At 46.0% G+C, this 20,148-nt stretch overlaps 1 protein-coding gene across 4 annotated transcripts in view; it reads right to left on the bottom strand.

Moving 5' to 3' along the window:
* Positions 1–18,786: 18,786 nt before the first annotated feature.
* The window catches only part of LOC117877401, a 9,768-nt gene continuing 8,406 nt past the window's right edge, over positions 18,787–20,148 (bottom strand). The window contains exons 3-4 of one of the 4 annotated variants that reach the window (XM_034770511.1): positions 19,621–19,701; positions 18,787–19,434 (exon numbers count right to left, since the gene is read on the bottom strand). In XM_034770511.1, the coding sequence (XP_034626402.1) occupies positions 19,042–19,434; positions 19,621–19,701 (474 nt within the window). In that variant the 3' untranslated portion in view covers positions 18,787–19,041. Of the gene's footprint in view, positions 19,435–19,620; positions 19,711–20,148 lie in introns of all 4 variants that reach the window. The other 3 variants (XM_034770510.1, XM_034770509.1, XM_034770512.1) reach the window with 3 other exon arrangements.

Below are 20,148 nucleotides of genomic sequence, written 5' to 3'. Positions count from 1 at the left end.
GAGGGAGAAAAATTGTTCTTCTTAACTCTGAGGATAGGACAAGAAGCAATGGGCTTAAATTGCAGCAAGGGCGGTTTAGGTTGGAAATTAGGAAAAACTTCCTAATTGTCAGAGTGGTTAAGCACCGGAATAAATTGCCTAGGGAGGTTGTGGAATCTCCATCACTGGGGATTTTTAAGAGCAGGTTGGACAAACATCTGCCAGGAATGGTAGATAATACTTAGCCCTGCTTTGAGTGCAGGGGACTGGACTAGATGACTTCTCGAGGTCCCTTCCAGTTCTATGTTTCTATGTTTTTCATTGTCAGTGACTGGACACGTGTGTGTATTACATCTGTCAGTACAGGAATACGGTCAAAGGCATTATGGATGTCCTAAAGAAATAGCCAATATCCTTCTTGATTTTGTTTAGATGTTTTCTGTCCCTCCTGTAGGACTGACCATCAGATGTGGTTATCACATATGACCTTAGTGTGGATGATATATCAATTACTTTGGCAGGGTTCTCAGCCACTCTTTGTTTGAAATCTTACATTTTCTTCCACTTGTAAAAGTAACTTTTTGACATTCTTGTCTCAGTATTTTTCCTGTTTTAGTTTCTTGCCATATTGCTTTCTTTGCATCTACTTCTGGTTTTTTATTGTTATATTTGACTCAAGAAATTTGCTAGATGTTCACACTAAAGTTTTTCTTGTTTTGCTCGAGTCTCTAAACTAAAAAAAAAAAATCCTTGTGCTTTGCGTTGCAACATTCTAGAAATGCTAATGTTGAACCTACAAAGTGGTAGTTCTCTTGAATCGAGTTATTTCCTGTTTGCACTGACTTGCCTGCTAATTCTTTTGACTGTGCATGACATGGTGTATTTGAACTTATATAACAGAGAATTGCCAAAATTAATTACCTATGAATTGTGGGCCAATGCTATTTATTCTTCCACAATCTCGTGGTAAACAAACTGTGATTTACAATGTGTTTTTACATTGCTACATGAAACATTGTGCAACAGCTCAGTTTAAAAACACTTGAGCAGTAGTCCGCTAAGAGATAATCTTTCTCATTTAACTCAGATAGTTCTGTGCCAGCCTTAGGCTAAAGGTGATCAGGAATGTCATGTGGTTTCATCGGTTCTTTTACATTCTGCTTTCTGTATTGATTGTACATTTCACAATTGTAAACCTTAGCTTTAATTACAACATTTATGCCTGGCCAGAATAAGACATCTTGGGCTCTCCTCTTACACTTCTCAATATCCAGGTGGACACAATGAAGTAAGCGTAGCATTTCCAACCCTCATGCTGTGTGTTTTTTATAATATGATGCCCTTTGTGCAGAATCCCTTCATATTCAGCAATTTCATATTTATAATTCCAGTAGATTTTATGCTTGCAGGTTCGTAGGCTTTTTCTCTTTAGGCCATCCATCTAGAAATAGAAATACTCTTTCAAACTGTTGTAGGTTTGTGTTTCTCATTTGTGTTTGCCCAATACTGTTCTAGAACTGAGTAGTATTTGAGTTATATTTACATCAGACTCTTCTCCCTGAAGCATTTTGCTTTCACTGTTCATGGAAGCTCTTGAAAACAATTGTGCTCTAAGAAGGTTCTTACACAGCCTTTATTTCACATTTAATGAGTACTTCTGCAATTTCATTATTATTTGCATACTTTTCACAATGCTTCTTTAATAAAGTTTCCGGTGGGTTATAGTCTGTTTCTATCTCAACTGATTACTTCTCAAAAATGTATTCATGGAACTGCTCACAATCAGAAACAATTGCCAGCATTTCTTTTTTAATCTCCACATAGGTCTGTTGTGTTTTACTGAGTGCACAAGGAAAAAGAACCTGATAGTCCAAATGTATTCCTTCTAAGGAGTCAGTAACCTGACCATTACCCACAACAGCCCAGGGACTGAGCTAACTTCTCACGAGAGTACCCTTGCTTCATTGATTTGTGTCCACCCTGGCTCTGGCTTGCTTCTGCAGGCAGATGCCATTGCCTTGTTGGCCTGAGATGGAGCCATTTCCCATGCTGCTGGCAGGCCAACATCAATGTATGGCCTTTCTACACAAGCTCCAGATTGTTGAACCCCTGTGTACCTTTGGATGAATGGAGCCAGCTCCCTTGTTATTTATAGCTCAGCCATTTTGCATGGAAGGCAATGTGATCTAGTGATTAAAGCTCAGGACTGGGCATCAGGAATTCTGAGGACAATATCACCTAGTTTCCTCACAGAGTTTTTGGGAGGGGGATTAATTATATGTGCAAAATGCTTTGAGGTTCTCTGATTAATGGTGCTACAGAAACACAAAGTACTGTTAGGTTATGGGATTGCGTAGATGACGTCCGAATTTACCTGTATCCAGCATAAGGCAGCTGGGGCCCTATTTGTGCAGAGCTCAGTCCTCCTGCATCTGTGGGGAATATGGATAACCGGCTGTGCTGGAGGGTTTTGGACTTTGGAATGTAATGTTATGAAAGAGAAGCCACACCTATTTGGCTCAGGGCAGAGTTCAGCAAGTTTTATGGGAAGGAGCATGTCTCACTTAGGGCAAACAACTGCACATAGGACTGGACCTAGCCCAATACTGATAAAAACTTTCCATGAAAATCAATTCTGTTTTTAATGTGATCTAATTCATTTTGACTGTCTCTGTGCCCCCTTTGATGCGAATATCTCAGTGAATGGGTTTGTGGGCAGGAATGTTGGCTTAAACTGTGAATTTTAAGCAAATATTTGAGACTATTTGCAGAAAGTGAATTTTGAACTTGTAAACATAGAAACCAGATATAAAGAGTTGGTCTTATCCAGTCAGGGAGCTAAAACATACCATGTAACCATGTGTCTCAGCAATACTAAGTCACCACTTCTGCAGCCAGGGCTGGATTTAGGGGCAGACGACCCAGGCGACTGCCAGGGGTGCTGGGCTTGTGGGACACCAGGCTCAGGGTGCTGTTTTTGGTGTTAGCAACAAAAGGGAAAATAGAATGTTTGACGTAAAATGTTTCAGGTATTCTGTATGTGGATTCATTTTTCACCAACCTCCTAGAATGTTGTGGACCTTTGTAGAATCTCGTGGAACCTTCAAGACTTTCTGAGAACATCATTTTCCTGGAACCTCCTAGAATGTTGTCAGCCAAGGGCATCGCCAGTCAGTCAGATATAAGATATAAGAACAAAGTGAAGCAAAGTGAGAGTCCAGCTGCGATATTGTTAGGGTGACTATATGTCCCCGTTTTGGCCGGAACGGTCCCCTTTTTCAGCTCTGTTCTGGCCGTCCCTACTTTTTCACTAAAACTGGGCATTTGTCCCTGATTTGTGCATGCAGTGCTGCCTTCAGAGCTGTCCACCCAGGCAGCAGTCCCTTCTCTCTGGCTGCAGGGCAGAGCGGAGAGCAAAGGCTGCTGCCCCGGGGTCAGCTCTGAAGGCAGGCACAGCACTAGAGAAGCGCTACCTTCAAATCGGTGTTCCCCCTCGCCCCCACCACGTGCTCTCCAGCTGCAAGGCAGAGCAGAGAGCGACAGCTGCTGCCGGGGATCAGTTTTGAAGGCAGAGTTGCCCACAAGCAGCATTGGAGGAATTTGCTCTAGCAGGCGGCGCTGCTTTCAAAACTGTCCCCCCCTCCAGGCTGCAGCCCCCACTCTCTGACTGGACACTACAGGTAGTTCTTATGTCTGCGTCAACCTGGGACAGCTGCCCATTGCTTGCATCACAGGATAGTGAGGAGTTTACTTAAAGGATTGTGTCTCAGGGATGTATGACCCCCTCTCAAGCAGCCTGGTGTTCTGGTACAATGAGTGTGCTGCACACATTAGAATGGTGCACTCCTCTCTGAGTTCAGTGACTGCAGTACCTGGTCTTTGAGCAGGATGCACAAAGAGTAGTAGTATTACAGAGTGGAGAGCGGAGATCTATGTCTGCTGCAGGGGGTGGGAGGGGGTGATCAGCTCTGAAAGCAGCAATGCCTGCCAGCAGTAGCAGAGAAATTTGCTGCTGGCAGGCAGCGCTGTTTTCAGAACTGACCCCCTGGGCAGCAGCCCCACTTGCCGGCTGCATGGCAGAGCAGAGAAATAAGGGTGACATAGTACTGCCACCCTTACTTCTCCACTGCCTCAGAGTCTGTCTGAGCCTTCCCTACCACGAGGCTCAATATCGAATGCTTTCAGCAACTTGACCAGGAGACTGTATAGAAGCATTAAATTAATTTTCTTACCAGCTCAGTGCAAGGTCAGCTATGAGAAGGTGGGAACCCCATTTATGGATGGGCACAAAACATGGCTAAATGGATTGTCAGCATCAGCAGGGTTGAAGGATGCCACACGCAAGTCATCCAATGGGGGTTAGTGGCAGTGCTCTCATTTGTAAATGCTGGTTTTGTTGGTTTGCTGAGTTGCAGCTGCAGGCTGAAAGCAGCGTGATGTTCTTGCACAGCTCCAATGTTTGCCTAGCTTGGGAGCCTGAGTGACGAGACAGTGTGAAATAGGAAGGGGTTTTAATTGCACATTTTGTGGTAGCTAAGAGTCCCCCTGAAGCAAACAGGCTGCCTGCCACAGAGTCAGAGTGGTGTGTTCAGATGCTGGGCCACTTGCAAATCAATTCTACCCTAGTGTTTCAGTAGCAGATTTCCCAGGCCATAGAGATCTCTGGTGTAAACCCTTTGATTTGGAGATTAACTTGGCCCATAGCAAGGAATTGATTCAGCAAAACGGGGCTATCAGGAGCAGGGTCCCAGCAGAGGCAGGCTGACATCATGTATCCAAAAAATCCCTACAGGGAGCATAGACAGTTCGTTTACACGCATGTTCTCCTTTTTCAAGGGCTGGTTGTGTTAGAAGTAAGGGTGGCGTATGCTACCCTTACTTCTGTGCTGCTGCTGGCGGGAGCGCTGTCTTCAGAGCTTGGCACCCCAGCAAGCAGCTGATGCTCTCCATTGCCCAGCTGTGAAGGCAGTGCTGCCACCAATCACATGATGTTACCAGGTGATGCTTTTGTTCCTTTTGTGTGTGGAAGGGGAGGTGTAGCGGGGTGGTCACCCGCTCCTACCTGGAAAGGGTTAACAACAGCCCTGGGAGAGGGCTGTGGCAGGGGAAAAAGCTGGGCTGATTGGGGAAGTAGCCGCAGCTGGGCCACGCCCCAATCAGGCCTCAGCTGTCCCTATATAAAGGCTGTGAGCCAGAGGCCCAGGAGAAGTCTCTCTCTGCATTCAGAGAGAGAAGGGCCTGGCTGCAGGGAGCTAGAGACAGGGTACCTATGTGGAGCAGAGCTGGGGAAAGGCAGAGGAGCTGGGGAACTCCAGCCTGGAAAGCCCCAGGCTGCAGCCTAGCATTAGGCCAACAGGTACTGGGGGTTGCAGAGGGCAGCCCAGGGGTAGGCAAAGGCAACAGGTCCAAACCAAACCTTGCCTGTGATGAGTGGCATATTCTGCAGTCGCCCCAGGGAGTGGGGCTAGATGGTGACTGGCAGTAGCCTTACACTGAAGCGAGGTGGGGTTAGTGGGTGGGGGTTCCCCTGGGAGGGGGAGACCCAGAACTGTGGGGGTACTGCCAGGGGGCAGCACCCAGAGAAAGGGGCACCGGGGTCCTGGGAGGGACACGGGGCCAGTGGCAAGACAGATCACTGGCCTGCAGAGGGTGCTCCGGAGCAGGGATGAGCTAATTCCCGGAAGAGATCAGCAGGAGGCGCCACAGGGGTGAGTCTGCACCCTTACAGGAGGGCTTGTGCATACCTGTGTCCTTAAAAGAATCAATAGTTTGTGTATGGTCATTTTTTTTGCTATACAAATGTCCAGGAAACACCTGTGTAATTTTAATGAAGACCTCCAAATACAGTTCAAGTTTTTAAAAACAGATACTTCAAAAGTGGACAACAGCAAAGTTAGATGTGAGACATGTGGAGCACATTTCTCCATTGCCCACTGTGGTCGAAACAACATTACCCAGCACCTTCAAAGCAAGAAACACAGAGATGCTGATAAAAGTAAGTGTTTAACACCAAGTGTTTCAGGATTTTTTCTGAGGCAAGACACAGAAGCTGAAAAAGTTTTTGCCAGTGAGGGAGTGTTTGCTTACTACTCAGTGCCAGAATAGACACAGTTTCCAGTCTAGTGACTGTACATCAACTTTAATTAGGAAACTGTACCAACCTACGTTTTCATCTGCTTGCACAAAATCTGAGGCAATCGTTTGCAATGTCTTAGCCCCTTTATCCATTGAAGAAGTGCAGCTTGAGTTTCACAAGTGTTCCTTTATTATGCTTAGTGTTGATGCATCAAACAAAAAGGAGCAAAACTATTTCCTTTTCTTATACGGTATTTTCTCCCACTGAGTGGAGTTTGCACACAAATTATTGACTTTTCGTCTCTACCTGGAGAAACATCCGATTTGCAGAGTGCATTCATCCAGCAAGTGATTGAGAAGGACTCTTCTAGTGACAAGATTGTTGGAATTTGTGGAGACAACACCAATACCAACTTTGGGGGTGCCAGATGTGGAAAAAACAATTTGTGCCAAAAGCTCCAGGCCAACTTAGGAATGGAGATCTTTGGAATTGGGTGTGGTGCACCTCCAACTGCCTCCAAACGACAGTCGACTGTCTTCCTTTAGTTGTGGAGAGCTTTGCTGTAAAGGTTTACAAATACTTTCATATCTACACGATGTGTGTTGAAGAGCTGAAAGATTTCTGTTGATTTGTTGAAACTGAATATACCAAATTCCTAGAGTATGGCAGCACACGATTCCTCTCATTGGGACCAGCAATACACAGGATTTTTTTGATTTTTCGATGGGCTTAGAGCAGTGGTTCCCAAACTTTTCGTCATCACGCCCCCTTTTTAATTTTTGAGAAACCCTCATGGCCCCCACCTATCCTTTACCATCATCCAACCCCCCCCCTCCTTGTCCCCTGCCCGCCCCCCCCCCCCCTGCTCCCTGTCTCCTGACTGCCCCCCCCCAGAACCTCTGCCCCATCCAACCGCTCCCTATCCCCTGACTGCCCCCCAGGACCTCCTGCCCCTTATTCAACCCTCCCTCGCCCCCTTAGCAGGCCGCTCAGAGCAGCAGGACTGGCTTTATTGGAAAGCCTGGGATGTGGGCGGGCACAAACTGTGCTACCCGCGCGGCGGCATAACTATGGGGGAGGGTGGACGGGGGGGAGGGGCTGGGAGCTAGCCTCCCCAGCCGGGAGCTCAAGGGCCGGGCAGCCTCACGCCCCCCTTGGAATTTCTTCACGACCCTCCAGGGGGACACGCCCCCCAGTTTGGGAACCAATGGCTTAGAGCGTATTGTCTTAAGATAAATGCCTGACGCTGCTAAAGAAGCTCTTTGATCCTGCCACTCAACTGTGGCTTCTATTTGCCAGCAAACTGCCATGTTCCAAAACATAATGAAGATGATAGAGAAAAAGGATTTGTCAGCAACAGAAGTTGCACTACAAATACGTTCCCTGCATGATAACTTATTGGAGAGGCTTGGAGAAAGATTTGTCACAACAGAAGTGAAGAACCTACTGCCCACTCTTGTGGAATGCGGGCAAATGAAAGACAAGGAGTTTTACGATGTAGTTGACAATTTTTACACAACATGCCTGTCCTACTTAAAGCACTGGAGATCTGCCTTTGAGTGCACCAAAAAGTTTGAGTGGGCTCTGCTGAGGAAAATGCTGCAGTGGGAGCAAATGCAAGACCAGAATTCCCACTTTAAATATGTTGGATGGGAATCATCTCTTTGAGTGGTCTAATGCAAAATCAATTGTCTCCAGTTGTCTTTCAGACTGGAACCATCAGAGAATGCCCATTACTGAAAGGTGGCAGAAGATTTTTCGAGAGATGGACCGTAATGCAGTACAATACACAGATCTAACCAAGGCTGTGGAATTTGTGCTGTGTCTGCCTGGTACTACAGTGACTGTTGAATGGGTCTTTTCAATTATGAATGATATGTGGTCTTCTGAAAAATCACATCTGAATGAAGGCTGTCTTGTGTGTGCGAGTTAACTTTTCTCTAGACTGTACTGCATTCTATGACAAGTTGCTGAAAGACTAGTAAACCCTCAGAAAAATAGCATCGTCAGAGCAGCTTCACATCCTGAAGAACGGAAAGACCAGGAACAATGCCAGTAACTACTGAGTTTTAAGTAAAATATATGTAACCATTAAATATATGAACATATGACACTGCCTTATCTTTTTTGAGTACTGTAAGTAAACTCCCCTGAGCACTGACCATCTTTTACCCAGTGTCCCGTTTTCAGTTTAGGGAAATATGGTCACCCTAGATATTGTGAACCTTGTTTTACTGTGTAATTGTGAAAGTGTACTTGTGTTTTAAGACTTTGCAGACTGTAAGTAGTGACTAATAAAGGACATATTTAATAAGACGCCAGAGATATCTAGCGAATCCCTATCTATGCAACAATATAAAAGAAATATTGTTACTTCTTTTGCCATGCTTAACACGTAATGTCTGACTTTCTAAGACTGCGGAACATAGATTTTTGCTCTCCCAATACTGTCCATTTTCCCCCATAGAAAATAAAAGATGCCCCCGAAGAAGCTTTCAGGAGCTCAGTATAGGAAGTGAAAAGCTCAATTGCAATCTTATTTGCAGCAAGGGGCAAATTTGATGGGAAAATATCTGAAACAGAATAACATAGACCAGGCTTTAGGCAGTAGCAATCGTCCCAGTGCAGAAGAAATTGAGAAGCGAAGTGCAAATGATGGAAGTCCTATTACTAAGGAATTAGCAGATTAACCTGAAGATAAGGAATGGATATATGAGGAAAGTGATTGAGAATCATCCAGCTTTCCTGGTGGCATAAAGGAGAGGGATGATAAAGAAGAATGTGTCTCTGTGATGAGATGACTACCCCATACTCACCCTGCAGGGTTTAATGCAGGCCAGATGGACCAATTAACCCATTAGGCAGCTGATTAAGGAGGATTAGATGAGCAGGAATAGGCAGGGTCTATAAAGCCCAGAAGCTGAAAGCAGAAGGGGCTGCTGGGAAATAGCAGACACTTCCAGGAGAAAGGGACAAGTGAGTGGAGACTAGGGTTACCATACGTCCGGATTTTCCCGGACATGTCCGGCTTTTTGGTCCTCAAATCCCCATCTGGGAGGAAATTCCAAAAAGCCAGACATGTCCGGGAAAATAGGGAGGGATCGTGGGGCTTGGATCCGGGCTGGAGCCGCTGGGGCCAGAGCCAGAGCCGCTGGGACCGGGGCTGGGGGTGCTTGGCTGGCGCCGCTCGCCCAGGGCCGGACAGGAGCCGTTCAGCCGGAACTGGGGCCCGAGCCGAGCCGGACTGCAGTTGGCGGGGCCTGGGCTGGAGCTGCCAGGGCTGGAGCCACTCGGCTGGGGCCGGCACGCTCAGCTGGAACCGGGGCCGGCGCCCCAGAGTCCGGGCCAGAGACGCCAGGGCCAGAGCTGCTCGGCCAGGGGGGCCGGACTGGGCCGTGCCTCCTTGCGCCCCCCCGCCATCGCCCCAGCCCCAGCTTACCTGCTGCTTGCCTGTTTCAGGCTTCCCGCGAACATTTGATTCGCGGGAAGCAGGGGAGGGGTAGGAGCAGGGGGCGGAGCGTTCAGGGGAGGGGGCGGAGTTGGGGCGGGGACTTTGGGGGAAGGGGCGGGGCGGGGAAGAGGCCCCATGGAGTGTCCTCTTCTTGTTTTTTTTAAATATGGTAACCCTAGTGGAGACTGCAGGCTGCAGTCACTCCCTGGGAAGAGGAAGGAGACTTTGGGAACTTGTAGGCCCAGGAAGAGAAGGGGAACCAGCGGTAGGAAGAAACCCAGGGATAGAAGAGTGAGGCTAGAGAGAGAAGGCCCAGACTACTGAGCTGAGGGTCTCTGGGCTGGAACCCAGAGAAGAGGGCAAGCCCAGGTTCCTCCAAAAGCCACTGGGCGAGTGGCACTGAGGCAGTGAGTGTGAGGACTGCCTAGGATTATTGAGGCGTTAAATTCCCAGAAGGGGGGAACACGGACAGTGACACAGCCGGAGAGCTGAGTCATGAAGAGGCAGGGCCGGCTCTACTGTTTTTGCCGCCCCAAGCAGCACGCCAAATTGCCACCGCGGACGGTGGGGGCAGTTCGTGTGCCGTTAGGGCGGCACGTGCGTTTCCGTGGTGGCGGCAATTCGGCGGCAGCTTCTGTCTTCAGCCGGAAGACAGAAGCTGCCGAATTGCTACTGCGGGCAGCTGAACATAGAAGCTGCCGCCGAATTGCCACCGCTGCGGAAACGCGCATGCCGCCCTAACGGCACACGGACTGCCCCCACCGTACACGGCGGCAATTTGGCGTGCTGCTTGGGGCGGCAAAAACATACGGACTGCTGCCCCTTGCAGATTGCCGCCCCAAGCACCTGCTTGGAATGCTGGTGCCTGGAGCCGGCCCTGCGAAGAGGACATTGCAGTTCCTGAAGCTGTGAGAGAGGCTGCAGGCAGACAGCAGAGACAGAGTAACAGTGTTCAAACCACGGATGGGGTGGGTGGGTGAGGGGTGTCAACCTCAAGCTAATCCCCAGAGTACCAGGAGGAGGCGCCAGTCAGGTGGTGAGTGGGGACAGGCTCACATGAAAAGAAGAATAATGACAAAGAAAAATCTGATTTACATGAAAAAGAGAGAAACAATACAGAAGAATCAGCCTCACATGATGACAGAAACAGCAGTGAGAAACTTCACACCACAAATCGATACATCAGATCCTGCTTTATGGCCAGCGATCCTAAACTCTGCTGATATTGCTCATACAATTTTGAATGGGCTGGGCAAAATCAAGGATAGGACATTTCCAGTAAATGGGCAGAAGCAACACTTCTCAAAGTCACACTGTTCAAGAGTGCTCAAGAATGATGAGAAACTGACTTGACGTTGACTAGTTTATTCAAAATCAACTGACAAAGTGTTCTGTTTTTGTTGCAAAATATTTGACAAGAATGCCAAATCGTTACTTGCGCTTTCCAGGTACAATTACTGGCATAATTTAGCTGATGCTCTGATGCAACATGAAAAGTCACCTAGCCATTTCACAGCCTACTCCAAATGGATGCAGGCTGAGCCCAGGCTCCAGATGCAGAAATGCATAGACCAGCACATTATTAATGTAGAAATCCTCCATTGGAGGAGGAGCGTGCTCGAGCATCTGATCTCAATTACCTTCTTCCTTGCAAAGAATAATTTGGCTTTCTGGGCTTTTCATATAAGTTGTTCACAGAACATAACAGTAATTTCCTCGGTTTGGTAGAGCTCCTTGGGAAATACAACAATGTCATGCATGAGCACCTACGTCAAGTAGTTTGTAAAGAAGTTATCGAACATTACTGCAGCAAAACAATTCAAAATGAATTGATTGACCTTATGGCAAGGAAGGTGCTTGATAACATTGATGCTGCTCGGCAAAGCAAAGTACTGCGCTGTAATAATGAACTGAACTTCTGACAATAGTCACAGTGAAAAGATGTCACTTACAATAAGATTTGTTGACCATGAGGATGGCTGTATCCAAGTAAAGGAATAATGTATCTGTTTTCGGTCTGTGGACAACGTTACTAGAAAAGGCCTAACAATTGTTTATGAACGTTTTGAATGAGAATAAAATAAAGCTTCCAGACTTCCGTGACCAAGGCTACGACAATGGTGTGAACACAAAGGGAAGAAACAGTGGCATCCAGACAAGAATCCTTGCGCTGAATCCAAGAACTTTCTTTGTGCCTTGTGGCTGCCATTCCCTCAAACTGATTGTGTCAGATGCATCATCATCTTCTTTAGATTCAGTATCTCTCTTCAGAGTACTGCAAAGAACATACGTCCTGTTTTCAGCATCAACTATCAGATGGAAGATCCTCACAGACAATGTTACAAATCTGACCATGAAGTCACCAAATGACACTCGCTGGGAGAGCCACATTGACAGCATAAGGCCAGTGAGGTATCAAGTGACTGAGATTTACAACACCCTGATGGACCTAGTGCAGTTGAGTAAAACTGAGGCTGGAATCCAACACAAGGCTCAAAACTGGGCAAACCAGATCACTGACTTCAAATTTCTAGTCTCAGTTGTGGTTTGGGATGATATTCTGTTCCAAGTAAATGTTGTAAGCAAGGCATTACAAACTCAGTCGACGGACACTGCGACTGCCACTACTTTGAAGAGACTCTGCCTTGATTTTGTTGTGGCCTCCAGAGATTTGAAGATGCCATCACTGCTGTCAAAGAAATGGTGGAAAAGTTAGGAGTTGAGCCTGTATTCATTGGAAGAAGAGACCGTTTGGTTACAAGGGCAGAGATGAGGTGATGGGAAGGTTGGAAGAAAAATTCAAGAGGCAATTTTTTTGCTCACTCGTTGACACTGCTTGAGTGTCCAGCAAAGAAAGGTTTGGAGAAATGAAGCACCACAAAAAGACCTGGAGGGGGGATGGGAGGTGTTGTCTGACTTTACATTGCTGGCAGACAGGAAAACACTGTTGAACAATTGTACGGACCTTCACCGGATGCTGAAACATGGGGAATGTTTGGATGCCAATGATAAAGACCTCGATGTCGAGTTGGACAACATCCATCACATTTTGCAACATGGGAAGTACTCTCCACTCCAAGTTCTCCAATTCATTCATGATCACAGCTGAAGGACACTTTTTCTAATGTGTGGATGGCTTTGAGGATTCTGCTCATGCTGCGGGTCACAGTCACAAGTGGTGAGTGCAGCTTTTTGAAGCTCAGACTCATTAAAATATATCTTCAATCGACAATGGCCAACGAGAGACTGACATCGCTTGCTATTTTATCACTTGAAAATGCCATTGGCCAGTCTTTGGATCTTTCTGACACTGCTCTTCAGTTCACGAGGGCAAAGGCGAGAAACGCAATCTTTTGAACTAAAGGACTAGGATTAATATTCTAAAACTCACATACTGTAACACTATTTAATACTGGTCCACCCAATGTTGGTGCATAGTTCAGTTTCTTGATGTTAGTACATTTCAGTTATTCTTAAAGTTAAATAGTTTCTATAAACTTAGAGGAAATTTTTTTAATTGCTTATATATGGCATGAATAAATGCTGATTTACAGAGCCTAGTGTGCAAATTTATCATTTTATGACAAGGATCATTCATGCATGTAAATTGTGCATCAAAGTAGTGAAATGGGCTACAAATGAAATAAAAGATAAGGCATTCAAAAGTTTAACAAATGGGGGGGGGACATTTGGTCTAGGATTGGCCCTGCCTGCAGCAACGCCTGTGTAGACAGACCCCCTGTGCAAGCACAAAACTCATTTCATGATCAAGACCCACAATAGCTGGCGGGGTCCTTTTCAAATACTCTCTGAACTGCTGATGCACAATATCTTATCCACAGAAATTATTCTGTAAATAATTGCAAGCAACATATAAATGTGAGAAACTTACAAGCTGCTAAAGGACAATTTATGAAATAGAATACATGGACCAAATAAATTATTCACTTCATCTCCAGTTCAGAGGTGCATTCTCTAGGCTGACATTTGTACAAAGGTTACCTTCTCTGACAATGTGTCCATCTGGGGATGCCTGCTGGCAGAGAGTTGAGACAGGATTAGATCCTGCTTTGATAGTTATCCCCATTAAAGTCACTTCTGAATGAAATGTCACCCCCCACAGCTGCCTCAAATCCTTGTTTTAATTAAGAACTTCCTTTATTGCTTTAAAATAAGTTTTTTTCATTGGCTAAGTGGATAAAATAATGATAGGGAATATCTGAGCTTGAAGCAACACATAAAATATTGGTCCAAGTCCCATCAGAAATAGAAAATGGTATGCTCCTCAGGTACTGTGGTTATGAAATACAGGGAGATTTTTACAGATGAGACGAAGAATATTGTAAACTAGGTGAAAGACATTTACAACTAACTATCCTGTTGGAAAATTGCCATCCTTTCCATAAACTCCAGTGAAAGTCAGTTCATAGATGTTACGTAAACACAAAACCAAACCCTAGCTTAGCTCACAGGCTGGTCACAAGACTGTGGAAATCTGAAACCAATCTTGACTGTAATTTATGTAGAACATCTGGGGTTTGTGTTTGTTCTTTAAGCTAGTTCATAAATCCGGCTGTACTCTGACATCTCTCCTTCCACCACACCGGTTGCATATGTGGATTTTTCCAGAGGAGCCATATTGTGTAAATTCTTCAGCCATTTCTCCAAGGTGGCAGATTTCCACATCAGGGAATCCAGGTTTTAGGCAATACATTTCACTGAATACGTATTAAATAGGCAGAGTATGAAAGGCTGGATCAAGTAGGAGTTATAGTGTCTGGAAAAAGTCCTCAGGCTCAAAACCGAAACTTATTATGGTGGAGCAGTATTTAAAGTTACATTGGGGAACTGTGTTTTAAGCAAGGAATAGAACAAGAATATCTGTTAAATATTTTATTACAGGAAAAAAATCCCAAACATGCAAAGTAGAGTGTAGGAGGGCTTTACCATTTTCTGTGCAGTTGGAATTTGTAGGGGAATAACATAAGGAAAAATATGTTATAAATAAAAACATAGTTTTTGAAACTGAGTCCCTGGAGTCTGACTTTTCTTTTGAACCCTTTTGCAAAGAAACTTATGGAGATTTTATACTAACTTCCAGTGTTGGCAATTGTATCTGTATAGTTCACACAAATACCACTTTTTTATTTTTCCATTTTGGAGTTAGTGAGGGGAAAATAATTTTATTTCATAACTGATCAGAGCTACGCCAATTTTAAAGTACCACATTAGTGATATGATGTTGTTTGCTAGGCAGTGATTTATGTGGCTATGTGGTAGTGAATTAATTTAATTTCAACAGCCCCATTTAATCTAATGTTGACTTTGACTTTAGCATCACTGATTTGAAAGCATCACTTTAACTATGATAGCAATCTCTGCTAGGTAGTGTCCCACGTGTTTTACACATAACAGCAGATTCGCCAGGTTGCAATGGCCACATTTAATCTAATGTCGATGTTTCTTCACAGTCAAACATGCATTGCAGCCACTGTGTTTTCTATATTGTCATTGTTGTTTGTGAGTCTGTTATTTGCTTTTTATTTTTCATCTCCATATTACCCAGTTTCTTTAAAAACAAGGGAAATTCACACAGAAAAACTCTGTTTAATGTTAGTTAAGGTTGCTCTGTTCTACTTTAAAATCATTTCCCTCAGATGCTGAAAAGCTAGGAATGAAACAGTTAAAGTCAACAATCACACTTCTGTTTCTCTACCTACATAAAACTGATCAACTCATATCCATTACTATCTTCTTTCTACTACACATTAACATCCAAGACTTCAGAAATTACAGTGCACCCATAATTGCAACATACACATAAGTCGATCCTTTTCAGATAGGCTTTTGATTTGCAATTTCTTTGAAAGAAGGAGAGAATAAATTAATGTATCTCCTTCTTGTTCAGCCTTAACTTCAATGTACATACAAGGACACAGATGTCATACCTTCTCTTAAGATATGGTTTTCTTTTTGGATTTCTGAGAAAAAGAGAACTTTAAACATACACATCCTTATTGTATGTATATCAGAGCTGCCTGGCAGTTTATGAAGCTTTGGGTTATTGATGAGAAACATATGCATGGTTGATGACCTTCAATATTTATATATTAACTTTTCATCATTTGAAGTAAAATGTTATTAAAGTTTAACATAGCAACTTTAACTAACATTAAATGAAGATACTTCATTAAGAATTTAAATTGGCAGCAGGTCCAAGAGATGTGTAATAAATTACCTTCCAGGTCTGGTCTACACTAGCGTCAGATCGATGCAAGGCAGCTTATGTCGACCTAACTATGGAAAGATCTACATTTAAATTTCGCTCCTGTCAATGTAAGTGCCCCGCTACGCCAACTTAATAACTCCACGTCCGCTTGCGGCGTAGAGTCAAGGTTGATGTAGTTAGGTTGACGCAGTGTCAATGTAGACACTGGCTTTCAGGAGCCATCCCACAATGCCCCACACTGACAGTACAATTGATTCAAGCGCTCCTGGTGAGGACACAAACCGCTGACACGAGCAAAGTATAGATACGCACAAGCAATGTTATTACTGTGGTGGCTGTATGCTGACATCAGTTATGTCGACTTAATTTTGTAGTGTAGACATGGCCCTAGAATCATTCTCCTGTGTGTGATTATCTTTGAACTATGTAAACCTAGTGTTTGTGACACGGTCTGAATGACAGCCCCAGAGCCTCAATTCCTTGGTTTACTGACGGAACAGGAAAAGCATAAGCTGCAGCAGGGCAAGCTTCCTCACATCACTTCCCCTAATATGCCTCACCTCTAACCTGGTGGTGCCATTTCTAGCTGGAAGGGGAGAATTAAACCTCCATGGCCATTCACTTCTCGGTCATTCTGCTGAGACTGAGTATGGGCCTTGCTCAAGCATTACAAGTTCATACCCCAAACATGACTTAAGGCTCTGGAGTTTGTATACACAAAGAAGCAGGGCTGGGCCCAAAGACGCCAGTGCTGAATGTGAATGTAGGAGTCTTGTTCATTAGGAAATGAACTGAGACCCCCAATTCATTTCACAACACTCAGTCACTGCTGCCCAGGAGTAGATCTGAGTTGTGACCTAGTGATTCTCAAACTCCTCAGCTAGCCAATCTCCCATACCACATATATTTGTTGTTGTAATTATTGTTTATTATTGGGATTGTATTTTAATGGTCTGTGTAGCCCCATGGCAGGACAGACATTATATATAAATATATCACTAAACCTATGGGAGGTAGATGCTGGGTGTTCTTAAATGTAGATCTACTCTTTGAAGCATGTTGAAGAAAACAAGTTTATTCAAGGAACTGACAGCAACAGAGCAGCATAAAGACAGAATGTCCTTCCCTTACAAATGTCAGCTCATTGAATAAAGAACTTCAACCCATGTCTCAATTTCTCTGTGGCAAGAAGTGTTTCTTATGGGAACTTCCAGACCACTGCCCCTGTGCAGTTTCTCTTTTAGCACACATTTCATTTCATGTCTAATTTAGAGGAACTATGGGGATTAAATCAGTAGCTGGTTATCCTCATGGAGTAGAAGATAAGAGAGATGGAGGGATTTTCCTCACCTTAATCTGCATGGGAGAAAAGTTCCGGGGAGGAGTGGGGGAGTTTCCAAGCCTCTGTGGGCCAGATGGGCTCCTGCTATGACAATGAGAAGTATCTGAAAATGTCCAAGGGAAGGTCAGCCTGTTGTCTGTTTATTCACCTCTTGGAATATGTGTGATGATTTGAGGAATGTGTCTGTACAATATATGGGTTCTGACTGATATAATGAAAACTGATGTATATCAGAATGCCTCTGTGTCCCCACCATTGCTGACAAGCATTTAAGCATGTGCCTCCCAGATCAGAGACAACAGCCGACTTATCAGCTCCTGGGGTAAATAAAAGAGTAACTATCTTAGGGACCAGGTTTCAGAGTGGCAGCCGTGTTAGTCTGTATCAGCAAAAACAATGAGGAGTCCTTGTGGCACCTTAGAGACTAACGAATTTATTTGGCATAAGCTTGCATGGGCTAAAACCCACTTCATCAGACGCATGGAGTGGAAAATACAGTAGAGAGGTATAAATACACAGCATATGCAAAGATGGGAGTTGCCTTATCAAGTAACCACTGACCCCCCACTTGGTAAGGCAACTCCCATCTTTGCACATGCTGTGTATTTATACCTCTCTACTGTATTTTCCACTCCATGCGTCTGATGAAGTGGGTTTTAGCCCACAAAGCTTAGGCCCAAATAAATTTGTTAGTCTCTAAGGTGCCATAAGGACTCATCGTTATCTTAGGGAAATCACTTCTCTCCAGCTTCCCTCAACAGGGGGCTGGTGTTTGGAGAATGGAAAATTCCCAAACGAGACACAGAGACAGAGTCTCTCTGTCATAAAGTAGAGTTTTAAAGAAGACTCACACGAGGAGGAAGACCCAGAAACACACACAGGAAGTGTGGGACAGGAGAGAACAAGGGGGCAGAGCAGCCAAAGAGAAAGCAGTCTGGGCCCAAGAAGGCTCCATGTATCAGAACACAAGCCATGCATTGCAGAAGAAATACCCTGGGTGGCCCTACAGTACTTGGACCCCCAGCCCAAAGAATACCCCAGAGTGGTGAGGAAACTGAGACAAGGAAATGCCTGGAGGGTTTATTATTTTTGTATAGATTTGTGTATTTCTCATGCTATTAAAGAAAGACCAATGGAGTAAGAATTCTGTGCAAAGTGTCTGCGTGTTTCATGTATGACACCTACCACATGCCCCTTAAAAAGGTAAAGGCCTTGGCTACACTTGAGAGTTACACCGCAGTAAAGCCACCCACAGCGCTGTAACTCACTCCCCGTCCACACTGGCAAGACACGTACAGCGCTGTATCTCCATCGCTACAGCACTGCTCAGGGCTGGCTTTAGGAAGTGTGGGGCCCAATTTGAACATGTTAGGCGGGGCCCCGACAGGGATGACTAAAAAAAAAAAAAAAAACACATAAAAAACGCCCTTTTATTTCTTCCATGTATTATTTACTTTCCATAACTATATAAATAAAATAAAAATTGTATATTACATACATTGCTAGCTGGAGGCAGGGCAGGGGCTGACTGGAGGTAGGGTCTGCCTGGAGGCAGGGCAAGGGGTGTGGGGCTGGCTGCGGGCAGGGCAGGGTGTGCGGCGCTGGAGGCAGGGCAGGGGGTGCAGCAGGGGCTGGCTGCAGGCAGGGGCTGGCTGGAGACGGGCTGGTGGGGGCAGGGGGTGCGGGGCTGGAGGCAGGGCAGGGGGTGCAGCAGGGGCTGGCTGCAGGTAGGGCAGGGGCCCCCCTGCTTCTACCACCTTGGCCCTTTAAATAGCTGCCGGAGCCCTGGGGAAGCTGTGGGGCTCTCGTGCCTATTTAGAGGACCGAGGCAGCAGAGATAGCTGGAGCCCCGGCACTTTAAATAGCCCCCGGAGCCCCCTGCTATCCCAGGGCTCTGGTCCAACCACTAGACCCCCCCCCATAAGCGCCATAGCTCCCGCTTCTCCTCCACTGGGTACATAAAACTACAAGTCCCAGAATCCCTTGCTTCCCCCGTCCCACCTCCTGAAGGGGCAGCCAATGGGCCAGAGCCGTTTGCTGATTGGCAGGTGCACGGGCCAGTCGGGGCGAGCCCATGCCCGGCGCGCGCTGGCAGCTGGCGATGGCACAATGTACAGGCCCAACCACTCGGCCTTCTTTACTTTAAAGCGCTGCCCGTAGGCCGACAGGAACTGGTCCATCTGCTTGTCCAGCTCCTGCTTCAGCTCCTCCAGGGCCGCCTGTTTCTGGGGGTCCTCGCCCCGCAGCTCCCCCCAGCAGCGTTTCAGCAGCTCCTGGCGTTTCCCCTCCTGGCATCGCTTCATCTCCAGGGGCTTCACTCTCAGACAGCTGCTCATGCTCTGGTGGCCACGGTCCTGCCGGGAGGGGGGCGAGATCGTCCATGAGGGACGGGAACTAGCATTACCCAGCCACAGGGGGAACTTCTGCCTCACACACCTGTAGCCCCCTCAACTCCAACCTACAGCCCCCTGCTAGCCCAGCCCTGCCCCCCGTCAGTCCTGTGGGTGCCCCTCACTCCCGACCCGCAGCCCCTCTGCACTCACCAGCTGCTTCACAAATAGTCCATATTCCCTCCTGGCAGCTTCTACTGCTCCTCTGTTTGCCTTCTCTCTCATCTCTGCCATCTCCGCCATCTGTGGTGGGAGAGGGAAAAGGGTAGGGGTGGGGATGGGATCCCCTCTGAACTGGGAGATCACCTTCCCCCACTCACCACCTTCTCCTAATTCCTCTAGGACCCTGCTTGCTGCTGTCACCCCCCCACTGGTGCCCCCTTTGTGGTGCCCCCTCCTGGCCCCCTAGTACAATTGGCCAATGGCGGGTGGACCTGGGGTAAGAATGAACTGAAAACTGTCGGACTGGGATTTGGGCTTTCAGACCTCCCTAACCCCTTTGTATTGTTTTCAAATCAGTGGGGAAATGAGGGGAATCACCCAAAATTGTCCCCTCTACACATACGGACTGTATCAGGGGAGGAGAAAATCTTTAAAACAAACACAAAATATGAAAATCAATTTTTCTCCTACTTGTTGAAAATGAAAACCAATTAAATTTGTCACTGAGCGATGCAGGGG

Source organism: Trachemys scripta, chromosome 4 (genome assembly GCF_013100865.1).
Source record: "Trachemys scripta elegans isolate TJP31775 chromosome 4, CAS_Tse_1.0, whole genome shotgun sequence".
In the NCBI taxonomy this organism is placed as follows: domain Eukaryota; kingdom Metazoa; phylum Chordata; order Testudines; family Emydidae; genus Trachemys; species Trachemys scripta.
This window is presented reverse-complemented; position numbering and strand designations above follow the sequence as displayed.